Source organism: Megalobrama amblycephala, linkage group LG19, assembly GCF_018812025.1.
Source record: "Megalobrama amblycephala isolate DHTTF-2021 linkage group LG19, ASM1881202v1, whole genome shotgun sequence".
NCBI lineage: Eukaryota > Metazoa > Chordata > Actinopteri > Cypriniformes > Xenocyprididae > Megalobrama > Megalobrama amblycephala.
In genome coordinates, this window is record NC_063062.1 from 19398880 (window position 1) to 19411062 (window position 12183).

Sequence of the window (12183 nt, forward strand, 5' to 3'; positions counted from 1 at the left end):
CGGTAAGATAATTTGCTGCTCAAGAAACATTTCTCATTATTATCAATGTTGAAAATAGTTGGGCTTATTCATATTTTTGTGGAAACTGATACATTTTTAGGATTCTTTGATGAAAATAGAACAGAACAGCATTTATTTAAAATCTTTTGTAAAAATATAAATGTCTTTACTGCCACTTTTGACCAATTTAATGCATCCTTGCTGGACAAATTAATTCTATACATGTTTGATATTGTTTTATTTAAAAAAAAAAAAAAAAAGTTGTAGAGACTTGAAACTTTGAGGGCTTGTTGCCCTCATGCATAACCTGATATTGCTGAGTTCAACATGTTCCTGGGTAAACATTTTTGTTGATCCTGGAACAACATTCAAATCAACCAATCAGATTTGAGGGACAAGTTTACAGATTATGTCAAGTTTAGGCTTAAAATCATGAATTGGTGCTTTTACATCGGTGTTATTCATCAATAATTTCCCTCTGATTTTTGGGATAACTTATGGGTAGGGTTAGGTTTAGGGGTAGGAATAGGGTTAAGACTAAATATTCGGACTAGAATGTTGTTCCAGGATGAACAAAATATGTTGACCCAGGAACGCATCTAACTCAGCAATATCAGGACGTGCAGTACTCACACTGTCTACGTTACCAAGGCTCGGCCTGATGGGGGTACTACAGAGGTCAAAAGTACAAAATTGTAATCATAACTCCTAAACCGTAAGAGCTCATTCTGTGGTTGCATGAAAAAGGATGCGTCAACTGGCCACTTGGTGGCATTATTATTACCATGGATTTTTTTTTAAAAATGGCTATAACTATGCAACCCGAAGTCTGATTGACTTGAAAATTGGCATGCAGTGTCTTTGTCCAAGGTGCCAAGACTGCCTTTGAGGACATTCGCATATCTTAAAAAATGCGTCCGGTGTTGGCTAATGAAGTTTGAGCAGCTATCGGACAAGGTTAATGGAGGCCAAAACTCGCTGGGCCTGTTTGACTCACGGCTCTTGAAGCCTGTGAGAACTTTTAAAGAAATCTGCCACCGGGAGGCACCTTCACGATTTTCATGTGCTTAAAGGATAGTATATCATGCGATTTTTCGCACACGCCCACAACATTCATACCACATGATATAACTCCTCATTCCGAGCAACTCTATGCCTCTATGACCGCCGTATCGTTTGTTAAATATTGGAGATTATTTCAAAAAACACATCTACGATTGAGATGATTACAGGCTTGCTAATTAAAACATTATACCTTTTTATGCATGTGCTTAAAGGCCTTAAAGCTTGAACCCAATAATTGCTGCTCGGAGCTATATTTTGTTTTTGTGTTTGATTTTCTCAAATTTTTGCAACTAATCTCATGTCTAATAGTGATTTTGATAAATGGAGTTGATAATGTTTAATCATGTAAATAAATGCTAATGTTTTTGATTAGTACTGATTAGTGAGCAAACTCTTGAATGTCAAGTTTAACCAATATGCAGTCAATAGTATTTGAGAAAGCCTAGCTGAACAATAGATTTACTGTATTATTTAACAGGCCTCTGATCGCTGTCTTTAATACCATCATGATAAATTGACGAGTTTATAAGTACAAATACTGAAACACAAACACACACAAGTTTTTCTGTTTTCTGCACGTTTAATGATTGTTGAGATATGATTGAGTGACATTGCATATACAGGATATGAATGTGAGCGTATCAAGTGTTTTTACACTATATAAAACTTCATAACAGTGCTCAATATAAATATAAATCGTAAAAACCTTATAGATGGGACCACTGCATTGACCATCACAAGGCCATATTTTGATGAGTTATACATGAATTTCAGCATTGACTTCTTTTGAAGACATATTTTTAGCTTCTCTTTTTTTATAATGAACTTCTGGGATAGAATTTGAGTCAAGAATTTCACATTAGACTGAAACTATGGACTCTAGGATGGAGTTTATGGTGCATTTTTACAAAAATGCAGTGCATGTTCACAACTTCACAGTCAGAATACGGCCCCTCGCTGGGTTTAAATGTGTCGGCATGTACTTACAAACAAATATGTTGCTACGTACTAATTTAACCTAGAAAATTAACAGCTTCTGACTCGTCATGGTGCGTGGTAGAGGAGCGTACATGATTTGAATTGTCCCAGAAACATGTCAGAGCAGGTGTACATGAAGAAAAGACTGTATTGGATCAGCGCATCTTAATGAATAAACAGCTGTGCAAATTATACAATAAAGCTTTTCATTCTCTACTCTGTATAAATAAATAGATTTATAAATACATTTTTTTGCTGCTTTTCTGTAATTCCTGCGTCTAAGCACAGAATGACATCATTTCCAATAATGCCTTGGAAAAAAAAAACAGATACACTTGTAATTAAAAACTAGTTTTGTGATTCAAAAACCAAGCAAAGAAAACAGTAACATAAATATTAGTGTCAATATACTCCAGATAAAAGCTCTTTAAAGATCTGCACATAAACATATGAATCTCTTATGACATGCAATACAGAAAATGTGAAATCTAAGTGGCAAACACAAACATAATCCACCAGATCTTTTTAAAACACAAATGCCACCCCCCCCCTCCCCCCAAAAAAAGATTTTAATATATTATTTTAATAAACATTTTAAGTGATAAGTTTTTTTTAAAAATATACAATTTCTCAGTCATAGCCTTGTAGTATACAACATTTGATATTTTCTCAGAGGTTTGATGTGCACCTGGTTTTCACATGAAGCTACCTGAGCACCAGGCTTGATCACAGTAACAAGCTACAGAGTCGCTCTATAGGACCGGACAAAATAAACAGGTTGATTTGAGATGATTAGCTGGGTTAAAGCCGGCCCCTGGCTCTAGTTAGTAAACCATCTCACCACCCTCTTTCAAATTTTATATTTTTTGCTTTGTGTCGCTCTAAAAATATGTTGTAAATATCCTTTAACAAAGTGAAAATAACATTTGAAAACACTTTTATACACTTAAAATTTAATTTATAGCCTACTCATTTACAAACATGATATAATGCCGAACAGATCAATAGGCTACTTGATGTACATTCAAATGTATATATATATATATATATATGTGAAAAAAATATATCAATAAAATAAAAATAGTCATTTCTGACTATTTGAAAATGAACTAACATTTTTCAACAGTTTGTTAATGATGTAAATACCTTATTTGGATAAGTAAACCACACCCTTTGATAACCAATAAGAATTTGTAGAAAATTATATGCATATTTCAACTAGGGGTGAAACGGTTCTCGGTAAAAAAAAAAAAAAAAAAAAAAAAAAAAATAATTGAACCGTACCGTTCTGCACACTCGGTTCGGCACGCGCTTGCACCGCGGTTCATCTCAAATCTGATGACGCATACGCATCTATAATATGGTTTGTAGAAAATAAATAAAACAGACAAACAGAGTTAGGCTAATGTATGTTTCTGTCGATGCGCATTCTGGCTTCCCCTAAACTTTGTTCAATGCGAGTGCCATATGCTTTATATGACCAGTCATTTACGCCGTCATTACCCGCGTGTTGATAGCCAGTAGCGTGTTTATCCACCACGCAAAGCACGCAATTGCGTGGGGCCCCGCGGGCTTGGTGGTGCCGTATATCCACTGGGAAAGGCCAAGGATTTGCATATACAGTTGCATATACCCGCTTTAAAAAGCGCGAGGATACAGATTTGGCGCTCTATAACGTGCCGTGACAGATCGTAACGCCTCAGTTCAAGAGAAGCGGCAGCCTGACGCGCACGTGAACTGATCCTCTCCTCCGCTTTAATACCAGTTACAGCGCGAAATATACATGAATGAACAACTAAAGGTGTGTTAAAAGATACAGTTCAACTTATCAAAATCCATATCATGTCTCGTGTAATCGCGCTCAATCATTGTTTCAAACGCGGAAAGATGTTAATAAAAACGCTGGTAAACAAACAAACGTAACGACACATTTACCTCAGAACAAACATATTTATCATGACCATAAACTCGTTAGTCAGCAAGAAAAATGAACTCTAGAGAGGAGCATTTAGCTTAATATATGTACCATATTACATATTAATTATATTTTTTAATGCTATTTATTATATAATGCATGTTTGAAAAATCCATCAAGTTGACTGCCACTATTTAAATGTTTATATTTCAAAAAACGAATTGGAGTAGAAATAATTTTAAAGTTAGTAGGCCTACCAACTTTATTATTATAAAAATTTCCTTAAGTGTAATTTACTGCAAGTTTGTATACAAATCAGTTAATTTTAACCTTCAATATTAATGTAGTACCAACTGATTCCCATGTATTTACAGCATTAGTTGAGAGATTTGTTTTTCTTGAGAAAATTTGCCATGTACTGTAACTGATATACAGTATATCCAAAATTGCAAGCTTGTGAATCAAAATGCATAACTATGATGACATACTGGCAGGAAATTATGCAAAACAGAAAACAAAGTCCAAACAGGGTGATATTGTGACATACTGATAAGCCTCATCTTTCCATTATTGTTAATAATAGTGGCAACCTGCACTCTTCAATGTGCATTGAAAATTTACAAGCTGATAAACCCCCAGGAACACGATCACGGGGCCCCCTCCTGGAGGTTTGCTTAGGGCCCCCAATAACCTAAACACGCCACTGTTGATAGCGCGCGAGCACAGGTGAGACCTGAACAGCACACGTTGCTATCTGCTTTTAAACTAAACTAATTTAAGCGATGCCAATTTAAACATTCGAGTGCAAGGCGCTGAGAAGATTTGTGCACTCATCCGAAGCGCGCACGCGGAAGCGCTGTACAGCGTGCAAATATTGAGGTCTCTTTCAAGTCTTGTGCTTGAACGGACAAATTCACACAAAATTATGTCAACATGCCCGTCTTGGCGAGAATCCTAGCAAGCATTGTCAGTTTTGTCTTAAGTGAACTTATACAAAGTCCCTTTAAGACAAATCATTTCACTCGGCGGCCATCTTTGAAACGGCATCCTGGGCATCATGCAATCTCTTTGAATGGGGAAACATCAAATTCTCCAAAACTGTTCGCCAACCTTACAATTAAATTTCATATTTGAAATCAACAATGAAATCTAACAACAACCGGCTCATAAATTTAGTTTCTAAATGCTCGAATCATGACAAAAAAACTGTGTTTTTCAGGCTGGATCAAGCTAATGCGCATGCGCAGACCTAAATGCGCGTCTCTTCGGAGGCGCGCGTCTGACTGTTTCTATAGAAACCGGTGATTCTAACGGCCGCTGAAGTGACGCGAGGACTTTACCAGTCGGCGATTGGCTCTTATTTAGAAGGCGGGACTTATTGCGCCATATTGCGCATTACACTTTCTCCCATTCAAAAGAATACGAGTGACACGTCTTGTATTATTCTATAGTCTTTGACTTATACACTCGAGAAAGAACGCATGTGTTCAGTATCAGTGTACTGATTACTGTATTATGTCTTAAAGAGCCCTTGCATTGCTGCTGTCTGAATGTGTTTTTAATGTTAATCAAACAAAAAAAGACAAGGAAATCACTCATTGCTCTTGACTGAATAGTAACTGTATAAATTAAATAAAGATCAATCATTATGAATTATTAAGTGAAGATTACATACAATGTTGTTTTACATTTTATTAGCTACTTAATTCAATTTCTGTACCTTAAAAATGGATACATGAAAAACCTGAAAAGCTTTATTTGTATTTTTGCTTTACTGAATTTATTTGTGCTGTTTGATTATTTGTTCTTATTTTCTTTATTTTTATTTGACATACCGAACGGTACCGAAACCGTGAGCCTAAAACCGTGAGTAATCTGAACCGTTGCACCCCTAATTTCAATGCAGATTAGCAATTCAAATGTGCTTTTCAAAGGATACTTTTGTAGGAAGGCACAAGTCAAGAGCCGATTGTCCAAATGTTTTAAAGGGTTAATGGAGCTCAGTCAACACCCTTGCTAGGTATGAGGTGAACGGCTCTCAGGGGCTACGTTTACACTGTCAGTCCAAATCTGATTTTTTTGTATCCGATTGGAATCTGATCTAAAATTATTGACATCCACATTGTGTGTCCACATATGAATGTAGCTTGGCCATTCACACTTGCTAAATCTGATCGGATATCAATAGGATATGCACAAAAATCAGATTTGGACTGAACGTAGCCAAGATGATGCGCTTCCTCCACACAGTATGGCAGCATCCTCAATTTAAGAAAAACCAGAAACTCACCACCACGCCTTAAAAATTGTCCAAATGAGACACATAGACTGAAAACTATAATTAGGGAAACACTTAAAAAAAAGCCTGCACACTCTAACAATGAAGGGGAACCACCAATTGCAAGATAAAACCGCTGCCTTAATGAAAAAGTGGCCAATGCCTAGTTAACAGCAGCTGAGATTGGGACTCTTGACAGGATAAAAACATCAGTAGATGATGCCAAATACAGACAAAATCTGTGGCTTTTATCTTGGAAGTTAGAAATTCTTTAGTGGTCACATCCTGACCTAAATCTCATCCAAAACCCAAAACACGGTTTGAATAATTCACTAAAAGACAGCAATTTGCAGCAATAAAAGCATTCATTTTCTGTGAGATTTTGCTATTCGAATGCAAATGTGGATTCACATGATGTGACAACCACCAATGGGAAAGCAGTAGAAGTCGCACGATCTCCCTTGGCTACTGTTTGGTTCAGAGCGCCTACTGCAGTGACGTGTGTGCAAATTGTTATTTGTTGTATTTAAACTCACTCAGAGGGTGTACTTTTTATCTAACTAAGTTACTTTTGCATGTTTCCTTTTCAGAAATGTTGAGGTATGATTTCTATCCAAATACTGGTATTGGATTTCATCTTTGGGATTTAGACTAACAGGTAAGACCTTTGAAAGAGGGTGGTGATTTCCTATCTCCATACAAAATATGATGTGAACATTTATATAATTGCAAACATTATTTCATGGTGGTGTCTTGGAATAAATTCACCTTCACAAGCACTCTCTCTATACTACATCCATCTATTGTAGTTCGGGTCACACAACATGGGTTTCTAAGGAGAAATCAAAATATATAAACACTTAATTTGAATATAGGGACATGGTGAACACACACAAAAAAGATCTGAGAAAAAAACCCTCTTAAAAAAATACTATACATCTACTCACTTTAAATGCACACTTTAAGGCCATGAGGACCCAACAATTCTAAGAATATCTTCTTTTGAGTGATCTGAGCCTAAGAGTTCAGATTGGGCTGCTTGTGCTATCTTCAAAAAAGAGTGTACATGATAGTTTAGTTTTAAAGCCATAGTTCACATAAATATGAACATTCCATCATTATTTATTCACCCTCATGTTGCTGTAAATCTGTATGCTGTTATTTTTCCCAAGGAACACAAAAAGAGAATTTTTATACAGCTTGTTTCCATGCAATGATTAATGAGTTCATTTAAAAAAAAAAAAAAAAAATTGGATTTTTTTTTTTTGTTAAAGGCACAATATGTACGATTTTTGGACTAAAATATCTAAAACCATTAGAACAATGTTATATATTTTATTTGTGTTTATAAGAATTTTTAAATCCAGAGAAATAAGTAATTTTAACCAGGACACAGACCGTGTCGCATTATCTTCGGTTTCCGGTTTTATTTTAAAGACGCTTTAATATATTATGTGTTTTTTTTAGACAGGTGAGCAACTGTTTGGATACATTCATTGACAGAAAACTAATAATGTTAACACAGTAAGTCTTATTGTTTAAATCTTGTTTTCTTGATTTACAGTAGGGCTGTGCGATATATCACATGCGATTGTCACTCGCATTTCGTCAGTAAAGCCGGTTCCCTGATTACCGCTAAATCGGCATCACCTGCTTTCAAATGGAGCGCCATTTAATAGACAGAGCAGTAGTTCACTGACAAGCTACGCAATATTGCCTTCATTATCGCTGATGAATCGCCTTCGATAATGAATGCGATATTGCGTAGCTTGTCAGTGATCTACGACTCTGTCTATTAAATGCCGCTCCATTTGAAAGCAGGTGATGCCGATTTAGCGGTAATCAGGGAACCGGCTTTACTGACGAAATGCGCGTGACAGTCGCATGCGATATATCGTCCAGCCCTAATTTACAGCGAGTACCATGTTTTACCATGCCTAATATCAATCTAGTTTACTGCAGTGTGCAAAAGTGTCTCATAGTAGACAGTGTCTCATCATCAAGCTACACCTTTGTTTTGAATAAGCGACCTCTAGCGGCGAAAATGTACATATTGTGCCTTTAATTGAAATGAAACTGAAATTAAAAAAATCTAAATATTATATGAAAAACTTATACTTAAAGTTTAAACAAAAGTGATTTTAGTAATTAAATTACTAAAACTAAAGCTAAATAAAAATAAAAATAATAAAAGCACATAATTACTAAAATGAAAACTGAAAATATAAAAATAAAAATATGTAAAATATCAATAAATACTATATCAATAATACAATATTAATTATTGTATTATTTATATACTATTATAGTATTTTTTTAAATATTTTACATGTTTTTAGCAGCATGGGTTTGGAACAACATGTGGGTGAATAAATAAAAACAGAATGTTCATTTTAGGTGATCTGTGAACAGGTGTAAACTCATTTGTGTGTATGTTATTCAGACTAGGCTGCGTGTCCCGCTGGAGTACCTGCGTTGGCTCAGCAGGTGGCGTGGTGGTGGAGGGGTCGGGGGGCAAAACTGATGCGGGTGGTGATAAGGAGGCGGCGGGGGCGGGAGGGGCGGCTGCTGTTGCTTGCCTCCCTCCCGTGACCTGATGGGCGTGGACACAGCCGATTGGATGAGGCGGTGGGCGGGGTTGTGGCTGAGGAACGCCTCCACGTGGCCACGCCCGGCAGCGTCCATGACGATCACTTTCACGATCTGCTGGCACTGGATCAGGGTGTCGGGGGAGATGGTGAGGGCGGAGCCAGGGGCGGGGCTAGGCAGGACGGCCAGGTGTTGCTGAGCGCTGGGTGGGGCCAGAGGAGAGCTGAGTTGGTATGTTTGGAGCCTGTTGTGAATTGACACCTAGTTTAGAAACAGCCAGAAGCAGGAAGCGTTATCAGCCTGGCCTGCTGCACTCTCACGGCCCTCTGGTGCGGATCACACGACGAGGCCATGCCACAGAGCATGCAGGCGGCAAAACACGGCATGACTACGTACATACAGCGCGGTCGGAGTGGGTGAAAGCAGGGTGATTTCCTACTTGACCTGCCAAGATTTGGATAATTACCTGCAATTCCTCTTATTACTGCGCTGCTAATCAGACTGTTATATTTTTATCCTTCTGTAAGAAGCATTAAAGTGCCCCTTGAGGGCCAAGATGCTTGGCAGAGAGGGTCCTTATTGCATGCTGGATAATTTGCACCTTGTCTTGATAGACCTTGTTTGCACGTGTATACATGTTATGTGCGAGGCATCTCATGAAAGCGCACTCATGTAGCCTGTCTGTCCATACTAACCACAGCTCATTCCTTTTCATTTCAGCTCTTTTTAATGAAGTATTTGAATTTTAATGAGTTCAAGTGCAGGAGCTGTTAAAACTACTGCTGATGGAGTCTCTAGATGTGCATTGCAAATCTTAACTTAGTTGTTTCGCAAGCAATAATATTTTCACGTTATTTGTATGTTGCCTTTTTTGTAATGTTACAACATGATATGCAATTTGCAACCTTTTTTAATTCTGTAATCTAATATACACTACCATTTTTAATAGAGATGCACCGATATGAAATCTCTCCACCGATACGATAGCCGATTATTCAGAGTGATATCTGCTGATACATTGTAAAGAAGAATTGTTGGTTTAACTTAAAAAAAGTAAGTTACCTGGTTGCCTTAATTTTGAGTTCATTGAAATTAAAAATTTTAGCTAATATAATGAAGGCGATTGCTTTAATCAACAGAAACTCAAAATATTATGTTATCTGAACAACATTAATTATCTAAGTTGATTTGACAAAAGAAAAAATGTTCTATTAACAAATCATGAAAATATTTTTTTTTACAGTGTACCGATAACGATACCAATAGTTTGGGGGTTCTGCCTTTTACACCTTCTTTTAAATTAATGATAATTTCATTATAATTAATAATTAACCATTATATTTTGAAAGAAATGCAAGTAAAAATTATTCTCTCGATTTCATCAACTTGTTTCAGAGTTACTGGTATCAGTTATAAACATAAACACATTACTCAAATTAATATTAACACACATTAACTGTATTCTGAAGATTAAATTAATATTAAACTTTCTGAATGGTATTAATTCATATAATTACTATTAATATTAAACATCAAACTGGTTTCTTTACACAAAGCACAAATTCAGTGCAGTTTCCTGTCCTCTTTTGATTGACAGGATATATTGGCCCTGACTATCTAGCGTGAAAATTTGCTTTTATTGGCTGATACGATTATTGTCCGGTATATCAGTGCATCTAATAAGTCTCTTATGCTCACCAAGGCTGCATTTATTTGATTAAAAATACAGTAATATTGTGAATTATTATTACAACTTCAAATAATGGTTTTCCATTTTAATATATTTTTTAAAAATACAATATTCCTGTGAAATAAAGCTTTATTTTCAGCGTCATTACTCTAGTCTTCAGTGTGACAAGATCCTTCAGAAATCATCATAATATGCTGATTTGCGGCTCAAGAAACATTTCTTAATATTATCAATGTTGAAATATTTTTGTGGAAACAATTTTTTTCAGGACTCTTTGATAACTAGAAGGTTAAAAAAATGAATTGATTTGAAATAGAAATCTTTTGTAACATTATAAATGCCTACTGTCACTTTAATCATGCATCCTTGCTGAATAAAAATATTATTTTTATTATTATTTTAAATGTAACTGACCCCAAACCTTTGACCTGAGAGCATTTCTAAGTAAAACAGGATATATAACAGGAAAAAATAGGATTTATTTGCACATGGCATTGATGCTATTTTTAAACAAATCCGTTGCATTACAGTCACATTATTTTCTTTAAGGAGAAGGCTGTATGTGTGAATGCGTTTTCAGCGCATCTTAATTGAATACACTCTCGACATCATTTCCACTTATGGACTGGCATAAAGATTTTTAAGTTTAAAGAATTTCACCCTACAACAACAGCAGCTGTATGCAGGATTAAAACACAGCAGTCAGCAAAAGCCCGAGTGAGAGGCCATTGATTACAGATAACGACGAGGGGCAGTGGGTGGTGTTTTCTGGGGGACGGCAGTGCTGTTATTGCTCTGCACGAGGGGTGTGTGTTTGCAGTGAAGACACCGAGGGCAGGTGTCTCCATTCTGATGGACAGAGGGGACAGAGTGAGCTCAGGGGTCAAAAGCAAAGGTCAGGGAGTGGGGGAACGGTGGGAAGGTTATCTCTGATTCTGCAAGGAGACAGTGATGTTAACTACAATACGTGCTGTCACCACCTACAATGACTCTAAAAAGTTTGGAAACACCCTAGGTTTAAAATTGGGATTATGCAATTATCATTGAAGACAATAATTTTCTTACTGATTGGATAATAGTTTCTTTTTGAAGTTTATTATGTCAGCAGCACACCTTTATAGCTTCACTGATTGACTGACAGAACAACAGATCCATCAGAACACAGTTTGAAGATGCTTTATAAATAGCTCTAGTATTTTTCTATGCTCTGAATTCATTTTTAATATATTTCCATAGTTATATATTTATATAGTTCCATAGTCCCTTATCAATGCAAAGTCATCACTAAAAATTATACAGATTTATGCTGATATTATCCAAAATCCCACTTTGCCTAGGGTGTTTCCACACTTTTGGAGGACACTGTAAATACATGCACACAGAATCGGAACATAATTTTGCGCTGCGCTCACACAACGATTTACTGATACAAACCTCTACCGTGTTGCTCCCCGTTTTCTCATAAAAATCATCCCCTGCAAACCACAAAAATATACAAGACATCAAAAATAGGCTTAATGTTGTGTATGAGCATGTGTGTGTGTGTAAGTGTGTGTGTACCTGAAGCAGAACTAGGTCCAGCGTGGATGTCTAGTTGTGTGCCGTTCTTGTTAGTTTGATTTCTCACAACCTGTTGTCTTTCTAGTTCCCCTGAGAACCACATGCATA

General features: G+C 36.5%; 2 protein-coding genes across 5 annotated transcripts in view; one reads left to right on the forward strand and one right to left on the reverse strand.

The window, feature by feature from the left end:
* The window catches only part of ptprq (protein tyrosine phosphatase receptor type Q), a 93785-nt gene that overhangs the window by 80886 nt on the left and 716 nt on the right, over window positions 1-12183 (forward strand). For both annotated transcript variants that reach the window (XM_048168058.1, XM_048168059.1), the window contains one exon: window positions 6827-6894. The gene's annotated coding sequence lies outside the window, so the exon portion shown is untranslated. The remainder of the gene's footprint in view (window positions 1-6826; window positions 6895-12183) is intronic.
* The window catches only part of iqsec3b (IQ motif and Sec7 domain ArfGEF 3b), a 33100-nt gene continuing 29503 nt past the window's right edge, over window positions 8587-12183 (reverse strand). Inside the window, exons 13-15 of one of the 3 annotated variants that reach the window (XM_048168093.1) lie at window positions 12076-12165; window positions 11950-11990; window positions 8587-9086 (exon numbers count right to left, since the gene is read on the reverse strand). In XM_048168093.1, coding sequence (XP_048024050.1) covers window positions 8676-9086; window positions 11950-11990; window positions 12076-12165 — 542 coding nt within the window. In that variant the 3' untranslated portion in view covers window positions 8587-8675. Of the gene's footprint in view, window positions 9087-10716; window positions 11451-11949; window positions 11991-12075; window positions 12166-12183 lie in introns of those variants that run through there. The other 2 variants (XM_048168094.1, XM_048168095.1) reach the window with 2 other exon arrangements.